Genomic DNA, 18,623 nt, shown 5'->3' with positions numbered 1-18,623 from the left:
TAAAAAAACAATCCCATTTACCATGGCACCAAAAACTTAAGATATCTAAAGACCTATACAGGAAAAACTACAGGACACTGAGAAAAGAAATAGAGGAAGACATAAACAGATAGAAGAACCTACCATGTTCTTGGGTTGGTAGGATCAACATCATTAAAATGTCCATACTATCCAAAGCAATCTATAGATTCAATGCACTCCCCATTAAAATACCAATGACATATTTCACAGACCTAGAAAGAACTCTCCAAAAATTCATTTGGAATTATAAAACGACCCCAAAAAGCCACAGTAATCTTAAGAAAGAAGAATAAATTAGGAGGGACCTCAATACCAGATTTCAAGCTGTAGTACAAAGCCACTGTTCTCAAAACTGCCTGTTATTGTCAAAAGAAAAGACATATAGATCAATGGAACAGAATAGAGAATCTAGATATTGATCCAAACCACTATGCTCAATTAATATTTGACAAAGGAGGCAAGGACATACAATGAAGACAGTCTCTTCAATAAATGGTGTTGGTAAAACTTGGCAGATACATGCAAAATAAATAAATAAACTAGATCACCAACTTACAACATACACAAAAATAAACTCAAAATGGATACAGGACTTAAATATAAGATGGGAAACCATAAAAATACTAGAGGAATCCACAGGCAGCAAAATCTCAGAGATATGCCAAAAGAACTTCTTCACTGATACTGCCCTTAGGGCCATGGAAGCTAAAGAGAAAATAAATAAGTGGGACTACATCAAAATAAAATGCTCTTGCATTGAGTGTCTTCCCCCTGGTGGTCAGTGTGCATCATAGCAACTGGTCATTCTGGTCATTTTGGTTGCTTAGGCTTTTATGTATAGAGATTTAAAAAAACATTTAAAAAATTTTATTGATTTTAGGGTGGAAAGAAAAAGGGGGAGAAAAGGTAAAGAAGAGAAAGAGGTCAATTTGTTATTCCACTTATTGATCTTATTAATACATTAATTGGTTGACTTTTGTATGTGCCTTGACCAGAACTCGCAACGGCATATTGGTATGATGCTCTTACTTACTGAGCTACCTAACCCATCTCTCTCTTTTAAAAACCATCCACTTAACCAAGGTAAAATATCTATGTTTAAACAACAGAAGCCTATTGTTTAAAATCTCTTTTCATCCTTCTCCCTTTTTTCCCCAGCTAAACCCTATCATGCAAAGCCAGGAATTTTTTTGAATCTGTAGATACTGAAGCTCACAGAAGTAAAAACAACCACAACCAAAACATTCGTGCTGACAGACTGTGGAATTTTTAACTCACAACTATCATAACAAATGCCTCATGCCATGAAATCACTGTGACCGCAGCACTAGCTCCTGGCAGCACATGTCTCTTTCTTCTCAGCTCTATGACACATGGAATTACCATCTTGTTAGATCTCGTTGGCAGCCTCAGGGAGAAGTGTTGAAATAGCTTAAGTTCATAAGCAGCGCACACTTACCTAAGCTTGACCTTGTATTGGACCTTTCTATTATTGCGTGCTTACTGGGGTTATTTAACACTGAGCGTTTGGCCAGCGAGATGTCAGCAGTGACCCTTGTGATGGATATCCTGTTGGGAAAAAAGTAACATAAGACTTATTAATTCTTATTAATTGAATAAAAAGGGACAGAAATACATACTTCAAACTTATCTAAGTATACAATATCTATATTATGGCCCTATTTTCAAACAAAAAAAGGGTACTTGCTCAGTCATTATTTTTATCCTGTGCCACTTAGCATTTATTGGTTCTTTACTAAGTGCCAGGCATGTACTAAACATTATCTCATTACTGGTGCTATCTCATTAAATTATCCTCAAAACGCTAGCAATGAGGTTTATTATCATTACTACTCTTATTGATGAAGAAAATGCCCCATAGGAAGGTTTTTCATTCAGGGTTACATATTAACCAAAAACGACAAAGCTGGGATTTGAACCCAGGCTCCTTGAGCCATATTAAGCCCTTGTGTTATAGGCCCTCCCATAAGTAGGATGCTGTGATTGGCATGAAAATGAGTAAGAACAAGTTTAACATGGTCTTTCCTCAGAGAGCTGAATCAACTGGCAGAGATCAGCAATAAAGAAAAAAATAAATTAATAAAGTAATTATAGATTAAGATGAGTGTTGTGAAGAGGGCACAGAGGGTGTTGTGACAGTAGTTGGGGTGTGTGTGTCATTTTGGTTAGGGTAGAAATGAGAACAACAAAATTTGAAAGCTAGAAAGGTGCAAATTACTTAGACTGGAGAAAGCTGAATATTTCACCCAGCAGTAGGAACAGGTGTGGGAAAAACTAGAAGGGTCACAATACCTTTGAAGAAGGTGAAAGGGAGACTAGAAACAGGAGGTTTAGTTAGAAGTGTTTCAGAGTTAGAGCCCTCCACCTCCCGTCTGCTACATCAAGTCACCAGGTGACCGTCCTTTCCCCATGTGCTGGTTTAGTCTCTACAGGCAATGAAACAGAGGGTCTCTGAGGGGACCCAAGACAGAGTCGAGAAGACATATTATGATATTTGGAAAAGAAAGAATTATAAAGGGAACATTTTCATCTGGGGAATCTGACCTCCAAAGAGGAAAGACCCAAAGATAATGACAATTGTGGTTTTCTACATAGATTGTCCAGTGAGGTTATTCTACAAGGAAATAAAGTTGACAAGCTCCACCTATGGGCACAATTTCTAATTGATCATTTCAAGTCTCATTCTTAAATCTGAGCACAGCAACATTCACTAGGCATTCTTAGGTAAACCTCTCACATGAGAGACCAAAATAAACAAAACTATTAATAACATTAAAAGTTGGAAGCTAAGAAATGAGTATAACTATATATAGGACAAAAATACCTATTTCAAAAAAGAGATTTTGGAAATAAATATATAACAGTAGAAACAAAAATTAAAAAGAAGAGCTAGCTATTCTGATTAGCTCTTATTTCCAATTTTTGGTTTTATATACAGAATGGCTATCATGAACAAATCAACAAATGACAGATGCAGGCAGGATGTGGAGAAAAAGGAACCTTCGTGCTTGCTGTTGGAATGCAGACTGGTGCAGCCACTGTGGAGAACAGTATGGAGTTTCCTAAAAAAAACTAAAAATGGAACTCCCATTTGACCCAGTCATCCCATTTCTAGGAATATATCCAAAGAAACTGGAAACACCAATTAGGAAAGGACATATGCACCCCTATGTTCATAGCAGCACAATTCACCATAGCTAAGATTTGGAAACAGCCTAAGTGCCCATCAGCAGATGAGTGGATGAAAAAACTGTGGAACATCTATACAGTGGAATACTATGGTATGGTAAAAAAAAAAGAAGGAATTCTTACAATTTGCAGCAGCATGGATGGAACTGGAGAGCATTATGCTAAGCGAAATAAGTCAGTCAGAGAAAGATAAATAGCACATGATCTCACTCATTTGTGGAATATAATGAAAAACACAAACTGATGAACAAAAATAGAACCAGAGACAGAGAAGTATCGATCAGACTGTCAAACCTCAGAGGGAAGGTAGAGAAGGGTGGAGGTAAAGGGGAGAGATCAACCAAAGGACTTGTTTTCATGCATATAAGCCTAACCAATGGACAGACATCAGGGAGGACATGAATGGGGTAATGGGGAACAAAAGGGAGGTAAGGACACATATGTAATACTTTAATAAATAAAAAGAAAAAGAAAAACAAAAGCTCTAGAAGATAAAGTTAAGGACATCTTCTAAAACTGAAGTGACAAGATGGAAAATAGAAGAAAAGTATGAAAATTAGAGTTATCTAGAAGGTTCAACTTCCAAATAATAAGCTGTCCACAAAAAAGAGAATAATAAAAACAGACAACAGGAAACTATTTTTTTTTTAAAAAAAAATCCAGAATTAAGAGTGACTTTTCCAATTTGAAAGGGTCTAGCACAAAGGTTGATGACATAAACATAAATTTCATACCACTGGGGACAAAGCAAAATTTCCAGAGGAAAAAACAGGTCCCATGGAGCAAAAAACCTTAAAAATTCTGAGGGAAAATTATTTCAGTCTGCATCCCATCACCATTTTAACTATCAATTAAATGTAAGGGTGGAATAACAACATTTTATATTGTAAAAATATTTAATTAATTAATTTATTTTTTAGAGAAAGGAGGGGGGAGGGGAAAGATGTGACAGTGAAACAGCAATCAGCTGCCTCCTGCACACCCTGACAGAGATAGAGCCCATAGTCTGGGCATATGCCTTGACCAGGGATCAAACTAGCAACCTTTTGCCCATCCAACTGAGCCACACTAGCCAAGGCTAAAGACATTTTTAGACATTCAGGTCTCAAAAAATTTTTTTATGTTCTCTTTCTAGGGAAACTATTAGACAATGTTGTTGACTGAAATGACAGGGTAAACCCTGAAAGAGATGAAGGGAACTAGGAGAAAGGGCTCCAAAAGGAACGGTGACAGCAATCCCAAAGATAGTGACAAAGAATGTCCCAGAATGGCGAATGTGCACCAGCACAGAGGGCACCCATCCAGATGGTAGCAGCCCATAGCGCTCCCAGAAAGATTCCTAAGGACAAAGGTGAGAGACCACCTGGTGCATCTGAATCTACTGTGAGGAGATTCAGACAGCTGGGGAGAATGTGGGGCTGAATTAGTGCCAAATATATAGAAAATTAAGTATAAAAGGTAAAAGGATTTATCTCATAGTACCACAAACACTTATGAAAGAGTAATCACAGTGCATGACATGTATTATTGATGTATTATTTACATGGCTACAATACACACTAAAAAATGGAGCAGCCAAAAATACCAACTTAACTGTTGAGAGACTAGAGAATGAGATATGTATGCAGGTATGTGTGAGAGAGAGGAGAACTGTGCATGCAAGTTACATATTCTTCACGGGGGAAGTCAATGGGTAATGATTAAGACTGAAATCTCAAGTAGCAAATAAAGTATGTTATTGAGAGGCAAGGAGTAAACACCAAAAACACCAGCTAACGCAGTTAACATTGGTTGCCTTTGGCAGAGGAATGCATTTGGGACAATGTAGAAAGGGATTGCTAAATTTTGCAAAAAAAAAAAAAAAAAAATGTGTGTCCTAAAGTCGATCCTTTTTTTTTTTTTTTTTTTTAATAAGTTTTTAATGTTCATATTATTACAAATGTTCCTTCCCCCCCCCCCCCACCATTGCTCTCCTCCACCAGGTTCCCACCCCACCCTCTGCCCTTTCCCCTCTCCCCATTGTCCTCATCCATAGGTGCACAGTTTATGTTCAGTCTCTTCCCACTCCCCCCTCTCCCTTTTCCCCCAAGAATCATCAGTTCACTCCCCTTCCATACCTCTGATTCTATTATATTCAACAGTTAATATTGTTCATCAGATTTTTTAAATTTCCTTGGTTTTTAGATTCACTTGTTGATAGTTACGTATTTGTTGTTCATAATTTTTATCTTTGTTTACTTTCTCTTCTGAAAGAACTCCCTTCAGCAATTCATATAATTCTGGTTTGGCGGTGATGAACTCCTTTAGCTTTTTTTTATTAGTGAAGCTCTTTATCTGGCCTTCGATTCTGAGTGATAGCTTTGCTGGGTAGATTATTTTTGGCTGTAGGTTCTTGCTATTCATCACCTTGAATATTTCTTGCCATTCCCTTCTGGCCTGCATGGTTTCTGTTGAGAAGTCAGCTGACAATCGTATAGGTGCTCCTTTATAGGTTACTACCTTCTTTGCTCTTGCTTCTTTTAATATTTTCTCTTTGTCTTTTGCTCTTGGAATTTTAATAATGATGTGTCTCGGTGTGGTCCTCTTTGGATTCCTTTTGTTTGGAGTTCTGTACGCTTCCTGGACTTGTAAGTCTAATTCTTTTACCCGGTGGGGGAAGTTTTCTGTCACTATTTCTTTCAGTATGTTTTCGATATCTTGCTCTCTCTCATCTTCTGGGACCCCAATAATTCTGATGTTGGTTCGCTTGAAGTTGTCCCAGAGGTTTCTTACATTATCTTCAATTTTCTGGATTCTCTTGCCTTCTAGCTTCTGTGGAGGAGTGTCTTCTGGCTCTTTATGTTCCAAATCTTTGACTTGATTCTTGAGATCATCCCTCCTGTTTTTAGGACTCTGTAAAATATTTTTTATTTCAGACAATGTATTCTTTATTTCTTGTTGATCCCTTATCATTTCTTGTTGACTCCTTATTAATTCTAGTTGATCTCTTTTCATATCCTCATAGGCCTTATCCATCTTTTCTAGGAAATTCTTGAAAAACCTTATAAGCGTAGATTTGAACTCTATATCCAGACGCTTTTTGTCCTCCATTTCTTTCGTTTGTGATCTATTTTGTTGTCTCATTTCCCAGTTACAGATGGGGCGGGGTTTCAGGGTGGAGCCTGCAGCTTTGGCTTCTGTCAGCCCCGCCCTATGCGGGTCCTTCAGTGCTCGCTGCCAGCGCCTCTGAGAGAAAGGTGCCCTCGATTTTCGCCTGCTGCCAAACAGTCTATGCTCTCCCACAATGAGCCCAGTATTGGGGTTCAGTTCAGTTGGAAGTGGAGTAGGAGGTGGCGTTCACAGCAGTCTGGAGCCCCAGTCTCCTTCCCGTCAGGGCAATCCCGCGGCACAGCCAACCGTCCCTTCTCTGTGCGCAGTGTGCGCACCACCGGGACCTCCTTTCGCCGCTTCCCCGAGGTTCCGCCTTACAGCCCGGCTCCCTATGGCTGAGCCTGAGTCCCCGGGGTCCGGCCTAGAACTGGGGTTCAGAGCAGTCGGGGGCCCAGCACAGTCGGAGTTTTCTCTCCTTTCCGCTGGGGAACGCCCGCCAGGCACTCGGCCTCCCTCCTCTCAGGTCCGTCCTCTCCGCGCGCCGCGTCTCCGTACCTTGGGCTTTTCCAGCTCCTCCGCGCCTCCTTCTGGTTTTCTCCTTGCTTCTCGCTGTAGAATTTCCAGTCAGTCAACCTTCCTGTAGTTCTGGGCAATGTCCGTTTTATATTTTAGTTGTATTTTATTGAAATTGTTGTGTGCGGCTGCAGCTAGGTGTTCACCTGGGGCCCTAAAGTCGATCCTTTGTGAGTTGGGACCATTCATGGAGTTTCATATCTACTATCACCATGATGCAGAATAATTCCATTTCTCCCCAGGTTCCCCTGTGCTGCCCTTCTATGGCCAATGCTTCCTCTATCCCACCTCTGGCAACCACAGAGCCCTGTGGATGCTGTGGGCAGGGTCTTCTAGGCAGAGGGAAGAGTGAGCCCCTGAGGTGCCCGCAGGGCATGTACTAGTGCAGCTGAGGGGGACCCAAGCACTGCTGGTGACCAAACCCGAGTCCTGTGTCTCTAAAGAGGCTGCCGTGCTTGGGCACTATCCTGGAATTACAGTGATGACAAAACAGGAGCGTCTCAAGCCTGACCCCATTCAGCAGAAGGACAGGGTTTCCGTAACATCGCTCCCTTTGTCCCCATGCTTTCTCCTTTCTGCACGTGGTGCTGTCCAGCCGGGTGTCCACTGACCTGCTTATGTGACAAGCTGTGTGAGCTGCCTGAGATGGGCTACCACACTATTTCAACTCCTTAACTTATGCTTGGGGAATTGTCATTACTTGAATTTCCACCGGGAAAAAAAGACCTTGAAAATCATTAGGGCAAAATTATGGGAACAATTCAGTTTAGAGGAGTGTTTTTCAACCCTCCTGGTACTTCAAAATTGCCATATAAGCGTTTCAAGTATCATAAGGTCCTGCCCTAGAGATTTGGTGGAATATAAACCCTTGCTTTTTATTTCATTTTTAAAACACTGTTGGTGATACTAATATGCAACCGAGGTAGACAGCACTAGTTTAGGAAGAGTTATCTCACATCCAAGACAATTTTCCACCAAATAAAGTGATGTAATGTTTCCCAGGATTACTGAATTTTGATTAAGATCCTGTCACACCAGTTTCAATATGTACATATCCCTACAGCAATGCGGTATGAATTCTAGACACTTCAGTGGCAAGAGCTGACATTTTCACAACACTGCAAGGACAACCGAACTCATCACTAACAGTAGCCTTCCTCCTTGTCCCCAATTCACTTGCTAATTTACCTGTCCTTGTCCTACCCGGTGAGTTGGGAAATTGTTTTGTTTACATGCCACAGATGAGGAGGGTCATGCAATGTAAATGGGCCACTCTGTTCACACAAAGAAAGAATGATTTGCCATCTCTTCTTCGCCCTGGCGCCCTTCAATGCTGTTTTAACACTAGAGTCCTGTTTGTGACAACTCCCAGGGCTACAGAAAATGAACACAAATAGATTTAAGGACAGAAAAGATTCCTATCTAGAATATTTTCATCACCAACACTTTGTTTCATATTTTCTCCCTCTTGGGTTTTAATTTTAAAAAATATTATTTATTAAAAAATAATTATTGTTGAAAGTATTACTAATGCCCCCCACCCCCCATCATTGACTCCTTCTAGCCTGCCTCCACCCCCTTGCCCCAGGCCTCCCCACCCCACTGTCTGTGTCCATGGGGTATGCATATATGCATGTAAGTTCTTCGGTTGATAACTTCCCACCCACCTACCCACCCAACTCTGCCTTCCCTCTGAGATTCATCAGTCTGTGCCATTCTTCAATGTCTCTGAATCTATTTGGTCCAACATTTATTTTGTTCATTAGGTTCTATCAATACATATGAGTGAGATCACATGATACCTGACTTTCTCTGACTGGCTTATTTCACTTAGCATAATGCTCTCCCAGGTTCCTCCATGATGTCTCAGAGGGTAAGCGAGCTTCCTTTTTTATTGCTATATAGTATTCCAGGGTGTAAATGTACCACAACATTTTATCCACTCAGCTACTGCCGGGCACATGGGCTATTTCCAGATTTTAGCTATTGTAAATTGCACTGCTATGAATATAGGGGGGCATACTTTTTTTTTTTTTCTGATTAGTGTTTTAGATTTCTTAGAATGTATTCCTAGAAGTGGGATCACTGGGTCAAATGGCAGTTACATATTTAATTTTTGAGGAAACTCCATACTGTCCACAGTGTCTGCATAGTCTGCATTCCCACCAGCAGTGCACTTTTCTCCGCATCCTCACCAACACTTGTTGTTTGTTGATTTGTTGATGGTAGCCATTCTGACAGGTGTGAGGGGATTCCTCATTGTGGTTTTAATTTGCATCTGTCTAATAATCAGTGACTGAGGATTTTGTCAAAAGCTCACTTTAGTGAAGTGTCTATTAGGTCCTTTCCCCATTTTTGTTTATTTTATCTTTTAATATGACAATTCACGCAAAGCTGAACTTGAAGATAACCATGGAAGCTAGTGTGACATAAAAGGCAAGTCAGGACAATGCCTTCAAATCCTCGGGTGCCAATATCCAGCCTCCTGCCTTCAAGGATGCCCCCCACACACCCAGGGACCCACACAAGGGGCAGGGAATTGTGCAACAACACAAACATTTTGTTAAAAAGAAAATGGAATGGCCATCTGCCTAGGACAGCTTCTATGTCCATATAATATAGTTGAAACCAGAATTGTCTCCAGAGACCCTGGTCTCAGCTGCTTGTCAGCATGACTCCAAGGGGTGCAGACACTACCCGTACATGAGTGAAGGCCCATGATGGTCAAGGTTGGAGGTTTGCCCATTTTTTAATTGGATTGTTTATCTTACTTTAGTTAAATTGCATGAATTCTTATGTATTTTGGATACATTTAGTTTATTTAATAGATAATTCATGAGTAATTTACTTTTTCCTGATGCTTCTGCTGACTTTCCACCCTCTGTTATTACCTTGGCTTGCCAAAAGCGAATATATTTAATGATTCAGATACTCTGAAGATCTTGCCATGAGTTAAAAAAAAAAAAAGTTAAAATTTCTATGGCTTTTTGCCTTCTGCCTTACAGACTCTATTACTTCCTTGGAGGATCTTTCATTGTGGTCAAAGGCCTAGAAAGTTGAATTCCAGCTCTATGAGTGAACATGAGCCAAGGTGGGTCCATTAATAAAGCCATATGGAAATTACTTCTGGCCGGAAACAAAAGATTGATACAACATGCAGATATTTTGTTCATGCATTTCTTAAAAGAAACCAGTCTGAATGGCTGATACTTTATAACACGGGTCCAAGATACAACCTATGGCTGGAATCTATCTTCCAAATTAAAAACGCACTCAGGTTTAAACCGAAGTGGGAAGTCAGGAAATTCCATCTCGTTTCCCCATCTTTGGCATTTTGGAAAGGGCAGCAGGTTACCTCCGTCACGGAGAGTGTGGTGCCTGGCCTAGCAGAATTTTCTGAGTGTGCACGCTCATGGGACAGTTCCAAATTGTGATAGATGACAGAGCCAAGAATAAAGAAGTGAAAGCTAAATGGCCCAATTAGAGGTATGCCTTTTATACTTGGCCTGAGAGCCCGGGACCAAGCCAAAGGCCCAAGAATGAAGCTGTGTTTCTTGGCACAAAATAAAATATATTTCATAAAGCAATGGAAAACAAAAATGTCTAATTAGGAACATTTGGTTAGGTAGACTTTTATCATAAAGCCTTTTTATACCTTGAACTGTGTTTTCCTTTTCTGTCTCTTTCAGTCCTTTGCTTGATTACTAACCATACTTGTCCTCCTATAAAAATTTCTCCCTCTGCCCTTGCCTCCTCTCCCAAAAGTCAATATATTGTAAATTAGAAAATGGTTGCAGAAGCAGGAGTGGTCAAGGGAGAAAGTACTGTATTAAGAAATCTAAAAAAACACTGAAATCTACAGATACCATCTATTGTACTTGTATTGTTAGGATCGAAGAAGAAAAGGAGTGTGGAGAAGAGAGGCAGCACATGTACCTTGCTAACAATGCAGAAATACTCACCAGCCCTGTATTTTGAAGTTTCCACTTTAGACTCCTATCAGAAGCTGTCTTAACCTTTACTATGGCGCCCACTGGTTATCTGATTCCAGGCTGCCTTTCAATAGACTGTAAGTACGTAAGGTCCTATCTGCTTTTCTCCTCACAATGCCTGGCACAGAGATGATGATTAATGCTCAATAAGGATTTATACAAGCAAGTTGAGGGGAGAGAAGAGGCGAGAAAATGGAGTAAGTCTAAGAAGATTAACATGACACAGCAGACATGGCCCGGCCTTGTTACCAGTCACTCTCTGCCTACACTTGACTTGAGGAATGTTAAGTAGCTTGCCTCTCATATATGCTGTGTCACATCTGGTAGGCATGCCCCTATATTCCTAATTCACTTGGTGGTAAAATCATAGGTTCCATTTTAAAACCCTTCCTGGATGTTGACATCCCTAAATCAGTGTTAACCCTTCCTCTGTGTATGCTTCCTGTTCCTTGGACACACATCTGCTGAGCTGCCTTTTCATTTGCTTTATATTTTACTGCTTGAGATTTTAATTTATGGTTTACACATGGGCAACTTGTAGGCAAAGACAGTGAGTGGCTTCAACATCTCTGCGTTTCTCAGCCCTGGCTGCGTAGGTCAGTTGGTTAGAGCATCATCTCAATACACCAATGTTGCAGTTTCAATCCCTGGTCAGGGCACATACAGGAATCAACCAATAACAAGAAAGTGTGTGTGTGTGTGTGTGTGTGGTTCCAGAGACCAAACAAAGAATTTAAAAGAGATGTTGTGTTCCACCATGTCAATTAAGAGAAGGGCTGCAGATTCACTTGGGAACTAGCCTTGTGAGGGTCACTGACAGGACTAGCTTTGGTTGAGTGATGGACACATAACTTGTTCAAGGAATTTTGTTATAAAGAAAAGGAGAAAAATGAGACAGAGGGAAAATGAGATCAACTTTTTTTTGAAGGAACTACATTGTATATTGAGGAGAGAGGAAAGGGTTGTTATGGCTGTTGGGGTGGGAATGGGGGATTGGGCCTAGCATCCAAGTTGGTAGTTTTGACCACTGTTAACAGTAATAAGAGAAAAGCAGGTACACAGGCAAAAATGCAAGTGGGAATATGTGTGGTGATGGGAACTCTTGGAAGTTCTCTGTCTCTATTTTCTCAGCGAAATAGGAAGCAAATTCATGGAGACAGTAAGATGATCAGGAGATGTTAGAGGTTTGAGGTGAGAGGAGCTGGCATGAACGTTATTAGAAGAGTAGAAAAGTGAATGGAAGAAGGATATTTATCATGACTCTGGGCAGCGATGAGGGCCAGCTGACCATGAATTTGGGGCGAGACTACTCAGAAAGCATTTGGCCAGATTCAGCCTCTGGATGTAGGTGCAGGAACAATGAGATATATTATCCAGGTTTGAGGAAGTGCCGAGCAAATATGACAAATATGTCATATTGAACTGATAAACTTATTTCCTGTCACCCCATAGACCTCAGAGGGTAGCTCTCTTGGGATCACATGCCTTTCCCGCCATTTTTCAAGACAAAACCCACAATACCCAGGATTCTGAAATACTCACCGCCCTTCAAATCTGTGTTTTAAAAAATCAAACAATGCTTTTTGCATCATATCTGTGACCTGCAATTGAGGAAGCAATAAGTTAGGAGACAATAAAAATATTACTATTACAATAAAACTATTTTACTCTCTTAAGAATGTCTGAAAACCCAGGCTTCCCATTTGGAAAAAGTAGCATGTGAGAACAAATTTTTCTGTTCTGAGCTCTGATCCAATGACAATTCAAAAGTCAAAGTTCCCTGAATTTATCCTGATGTTTTAATGATAACATATGACACCACAGTGGTTCCAGTCACCTCTCTTTCCTGGTTCCCTCAGGCTGAGTAAGCTGTAGCTAGCAGAAATCTCTAGAACAACAGCCAAGAAAAATAAAATAAAAATAGGACACAACAGGAAGCAATGTATACCACATCTTGAAGAACACCATGCTTTGTGGTAGGAGCTCTTTAAGTTCTAAATTCAAGTCAGGAGAGAGAGGTGGGGTCACAAAGCAGTTCAGCACACAAAGGTCAGATGTGCTGCAGAAAGCAGCTACCTACCTCGTACCCCTTCAGGGAAGGGCCCACCAGGACCACGGGGCGCATGGAAGGCACCACATCATAGGGAGGCGTGTGCTCTGTCTGCAGAGAGAGGAGAGGACGTCAGGTGGTTAACAGACAGGGGGAACATAAGCATTTTACGTAAAGCCTGTTCTTTCCAAACTCTGTAATATGAGGCACTGGCTTTCCAGACATTTCTTTCTTAAAATTATTTTATTAACTTGCCTCTTTTCTAAATAAACCCAATCAGAGACTGGTGGGTTTATTTTTCTAAAGATTTCAGGTTATTGAATTGTCTACATTTTTTTTCTCTCCTTAAGAAATGCTACTAACAGATGAGTTCCTAAAGTAGAAGGTGCTGCTTTTGAATGAGAACTAGTTGGTAGAACAGATAGAAACATGCCTCATGCAGAATAGGTGCTTTAGGCTTGACTGGAAGTTAAGATTGCTTTTCAGATGCATTGGAGTTTTCTGAAGAGCCACATTTGCCAGACCTAACATGGTTAAGTATAGAGAAAAGGAAGGTTTCATTACCTTTGTGTCTTAGGTGTTTGTCTTACCTGGGTAAAACCTAACTTCAAAACACTGTAACTCATACCAAATACTTGAAAAATCCCATTTTACTCTAAGAGTTTAACTTAGCAGGTATGCTTGTTTCAGTGAACAGTAATTCGGATTCCTATCCATAGCTTATGGCTGATATTGTTGGACTTTTGGTTTCTAAAAAGAAAGGTTTATGTGTCTTGGAGGAAAGGTGGACAATGTGTGATAACCGAGCCTGCTTCTGTGGCCTCAAAAAGTTCATCATTCACTTGCATCTCTAACATGCTTCTCAGGAGCGCCAAGTAGTGTCTCTGTTACATAACTAATCCATGTCTTCCTCCAGGGGGAGGAAGTAAATTTCGTAGCAATTTCTAAAACTTTCAAACCTTTTCAGCTTAACTGCTTAAAATAACATAATCAAAATTAAAATCAAAATCAAAATTTTTCCAAATATCAGGTAACCACTAATTTTTGATTATATAAAAAATGGCTATTTTGATAGTAAAACTATCACACACTGATTTCCAAAATGACATCTTTTAATGCAGAATAGAGATATGAGGTTGTAGACCTGAAGTAAACAAATCACTGTGATATGAATTTTTCTGCATTAAGGAGCATCTGAAAAAAATACAGACCAACAAAAATATTCTTTAAACTGTTTTAAGAATCTGATAAAGTGATGTGCAAATGAATATAATTTTTGCATCAGCCTGTTGCTCCAGAACATCTTATTGCTGCTTAAAATTGCTCACTGCAAACTTTCTGAATTTGACCAAATTTAATTTGCTTAAGAGGGAAATTAAAAACCATTTCAAATTCGAAAGCTTTCAGCTGAGCTTTCGCTAATGCCATAGGTAAATATACTCAAAAGGGGAGGAAATATTTCTGTGATTGTGCTGTCAAATTTTACTGCTTAAAATCTTGTCTAGTATTCAAGATTAATTTTAAAAGCCATAATAAAGGTAGAATACATTCTTAAACAGAAATCAAACAAGACAAACATAATACAGTGACAGCACAAATGCCACACAAGCACCACTCTAAAAGCAGCCTAAAACACGGAGAACACTCTCATCATTGACTCTCAGGCTGTTTCCTGTTTTTGAACTCTGCTCTGTAAGTTGACCACACAATCAATAACATAAGAAGAATGAATACCAGTGCCGAAGGCATCATAAGCATATTTGTTAAATTATTTCAGTTGTACCACCTGGGATCATTCTGAAAATGTTTAGAAGCCAAGTCTTTATAACAATGAAGTATGAGAATTCTTTTTCCAGCAGTGTAATTAGGAGTAAAAATTGCATACATTTTAGTAACAGCTACTAAGAAATTTTATTGCAAGTCATTAAGTATTAAGCGGCCCATTATTTGATAGGTCTTTGTTTCCTTCGATCTGTGACTGCCAGCTAGCAAAGGGTTACCCAATGCTGGCAATCAGTCAGCTTCTCGGTCAATAAGGGAGCTACAGAAATTACCTTATTTGATGGAATATTGGTACTTGGTGATCATGACATCATTTTTACCTACTCTTTCCTGTTCACCTTATATTGTTCAAATTCTTCAGTGGAAAAATTGTGATAAACATTTTTAAAGTTTTGGAATTTCAGAGTAAGGAGAGCTAAAAAATCTTATCTGCACTACCATGGTTTTAGTTCATGTCACTGTTCGCTGAAGCCGGGAGCAGCTCAGCAACAGTGGCTTTCTAGGATTTTGCATTATCTGCCACTTTTTCTGTGACAAGAAGATAGGACCACAAGAGATGGGCTGGGGCTTCTGTATTACACACACAAAAAAATCCAGGAGTTTTAATTTTAGCCTGGAGTGCTCAGGTCTTAACATAACTGTAATTTGTTTAAAAAACAACAACTTCACAGTTCAGTATCTGACACCTCATTGATGAGGTCAGAGTTCCGCCACAGAGCAAAATACTGTGTGCAGAGGAAATGTGTTTAGGATGTGGAGCATGGAGAGCAGAGTAGGTCTTCCTCAGCATCTGTGTGCCAGGATATACCGGGGTCGTGTGGGACATGGTGACATTAGGAAGTGTGACTACAGAGACAGCGGAGTTGGCTGCGGAAAGTGGGGTATAAAAGAAGGTAAGGAATGGAAATGGCTGGGGAGGCCTCCTTCAAAAATATAGCTTTGAAGCTACAAAATGTGCTGAAAGGAACCAGACTTTGTCTGGAGTAAAGAGAGCTCAGGATTTGCTAGTTTTCAGTCAGGGCATGAGGCGCATCACTGCAGTGTCTTGGTTGGCCAGTGGCAAAGGTTCTGCGTATGGCCACCGCCCCATTGGCCAACGGGTGAGGTGCTGAAATTGGACCGATGGAGGAGGCACAAACATTGGGGGAATATTTAGATATGACAATAGGAAAAACTCACAGTAAACCGCCAAAACAAGCCTGCAGTTTTCCACTGGTCTTGTTCATCTGCAGATTTTGCACCTAATGGATTAGAAGTTTAAATACTGACTAAATTAAGACTTGAACCATTTTGTTTTTTAGTACAAGCTATGTATCTGGATATCATCAATCAGAATCTAATATTGGTTTCAAAACGCTTGATTATAAGTTAAGTTGAGAAAAAAGAAAGAGACAAAGACAGGCAGAGTAAGCATGCACAAGAGAGGTGCATCCCATCGTGTTGTCAGTGTTTGACATCCTCAAATGTGTAAACGAGTCCCCTTGGTGGTAGATATTATTCCATCAAAAAGGATAAGTACTGTAATGGTGCTTTCACAGGTCACTCACTGAATTTAGTCGGTTTGCAATGCCCAGACTCAATTAGCTGTCTGGTAGGCTCTTTCCTCCGGACGGAAATAATTGTATTTCATACGACTGTGGGATTGAATGCTAATGATGCCAGTGGCAGGATAAACACAGCTTATGTCAATGTAGACTTACCGATTTCTGCTTCAGCTTAGCTACAGCAGCATGGAAAAGAGACAAAGAATAACAGAGCATGCATGTTATTGGCTTATCAAAGGACGCAGACAGTAAACAGGACTAGAATGTGACGCAGTGCAGTTGAGCAGGCGGACAGATGGCAGCTCAGAAGTTAATGTTACCTTCTTAAAGAAGGGCATTCTTTTCTCTTTGGAGTGGGGTGACGTTACACTGTTTGCACTGGGCTTAGGGGAGCGGTGGTTTGCTGGAATATCATTTTCTTCTGCATCTAAGCCAGTAGCATCTATGTCTATAGCTATATACAGACAAACAATTCAAAAATCATCAGGTAGACAGGAGAGGAAAAAGAGGTTATAAAAAATAAAATGAGAGCAAGTAAAATTAACTTTAGTAAAAGATCTATAATGAGTGCTCAGCACAGTAAACAAAGTAAAATTTAAAGGCAAAGCACATTAAGAATACCAAGTATTTAACTAACAAAACTGAGAGTGGCCCTCATGATATCTACTTTCAGAGTAAGGAGAGCTTACTTGATCAATTTTACACAAGAGCTCAAAAAAATATTTTCAGAAAGACATTTTTTACTTTGTAGTTTCAAACATGATATTGGTATTTTCCATAGCAACGTACACCAGTATGGCACAGATCCCTTCACTTCTTACAGTATCTTCAACCAGCTTGTAAGCAATGAGCAACTCCCCTGGGCACCTCCATCACAGCCTACTTCAGAGTCCTCCTTGTGCTTGGTTTTGTGTGAAAACCAGGTGATGTGAAAAAGTTGCCTCAAATTGCAACAGGCATTTAACGGAAAGACAGAATTGAAAAATCCTAAATTCAGACCACACAAAGAAGTCATACGTGAGGGAACTGGCTTGGGGAAGGTTCCAGAGAAGGCAGGATTAAAACGATTTCAAGATGATACGTGCCCCGGATTGAAGGGCGGGCATGACTGATAGCTGCTGGGGAAACGCTGGGTCCAGCGGTCTCTGAAGGGGGCGTGGAGGCTTCCAGTGGTTTCTGGGAATCTTGCATGATACCACTACACCAGCGGCGCTGATTCCAGTGGTTTCTGTAAAGCCACGTGGTCCATGCAAGGCACAGGGCGGAAGGGCACACAGGCCGGAGAGAATAGGTCTTCACTTTTTAAAACCTTCCACCCCAAAAAGATATCACTTCAAAATTAGTGCTAATAATAATAATAATAATAATAATAAAGGCCCACCGTGTCATCTTGACGTTTATAAGATGCTTCCCTGTGCAATTACTTGAGAATTTTATTGACTGGAAAGGATTTTAAAGGTCATCTTCAGTCCTCTTATTTTTAAGATTTAAAAGATATCAACTCTCTCTTTTTTTTTTAAATAAATATTTATTGTTCATATTACAAATGTTCCTCATTTCCCCTCCCCCATTGCTCCCCTCCACCAGGTTTCCACCCCACCCTCTGCCCTTTCCCCACCCCCATTGTCCTCATCCATAGGTGCACAGTTTATGTTCACACACCTGCCTCTTCCCACACCCCCCTCACCCCTTTTCCCCAAGAATCGTCAGTCCACTCCCCTTCCATACCTCTGATTCTATTATATTCACCAGTTAATATTGTTCATCAGATTTTTCTTTAATTCTCTTGGTTTTTAGATTCACTTGTTGATAGGTATTTGTTGTTCATAGTTTTTATCTTTATTTACTTTCTCTTCCGAAAGAACCTCCTTCAGCAATTCATATAATTCTGGTTTGGCGGTGATGAACTCCTTTAGCTTTTATTTTATTTTATTAGTGAAGCTCTTTATCTGGCCTTCGATTCTGAGTGACAGCTTTGCTGGATAGATTATTTTTGGCTGTAGGTTCTTGCTATTCATCACCTTGAATATTTCTTGCCATTCCTGTCTGGCCTGCATGGTTTCTGTTGAGAAATCAGCTGACAATCGTATGGGTGCTCCTCTTTAGGTAACTACCTGCTTTTCTCTTGCTGCTTTTAATATTCTCTCTTCGTCTTTTGCTCTTGGAATTTTAATTATGATGTGTCTTGGTGTGGTCTTCTTTGGATTCCTTTTGTTTGGGGTTCTGTGTGCTTCCTGGACTTGTAAGTTTAATTCTTTCACCAGGTGGGGGAAGTTTTCTGTCACTATTTCTTTCAGTATGTTTTCGATATCTTGCTCTCTCTCATCTTCTGGGACCCCCATAATTCTGATGTTGGTTCGC

At 40.1% G+C, this 18,623-nt stretch overlaps 1 protein-coding gene across 11 annotated transcripts in view; it reads right to left on the bottom strand.

The window, feature by feature from the left end:
* CACNB2 (calcium voltage-gated channel auxiliary subunit beta 2) overlaps positions 1–18,623 on the bottom strand; it is a 353,464-nt gene that overhangs the window by 19,622 nt on the left and 315,219 nt on the right. For 5 of the 11 annotated variants that reach the window (XM_036459384.2, XM_036459387.2, XM_036459392.2 and 2 more), the window contains 4 exons: positions 16,583–16,716; positions 12,967–13,047; positions 12,429–12,487; positions 1,481–1,590 (listed from right to left, as the gene is read on the bottom strand). In XM_036459384.2, the coding sequence (XP_036315277.1) occupies positions 1,481–1,590; positions 12,429–12,487; positions 12,967–13,047; positions 16,583–16,716 (384 nt within the window). Of the gene's footprint in view, positions 1–1,480; positions 1,591–12,428; positions 12,488–12,966; positions 13,048–15,897; positions 15,960–16,418; positions 16,439–16,582; positions 16,717–18,623 lie in introns of all 11 variants that reach the window. The other 6 variants (XM_036459388.2, XM_036459393.2, XM_036459398.2 and 3 more) reach the window with 2 other exon arrangements.

This window comes from Pipistrellus kuhlii, unplaced genomic scaffold (assembly GCF_014108245.1).
Source record: "Pipistrellus kuhlii isolate mPipKuh1 unplaced genomic scaffold, mPipKuh1.p scaffold_m20_p_1, whole genome shotgun sequence".
Taxonomy (NCBI): domain Eukaryota; kingdom Metazoa; phylum Chordata; class Mammalia; order Chiroptera; family Vespertilionidae; genus Pipistrellus; species Pipistrellus kuhlii.
Note: the sequence above shows the minus strand (reverse complement) of the source record. Positions and strands in the feature narration are given on the sequence as shown.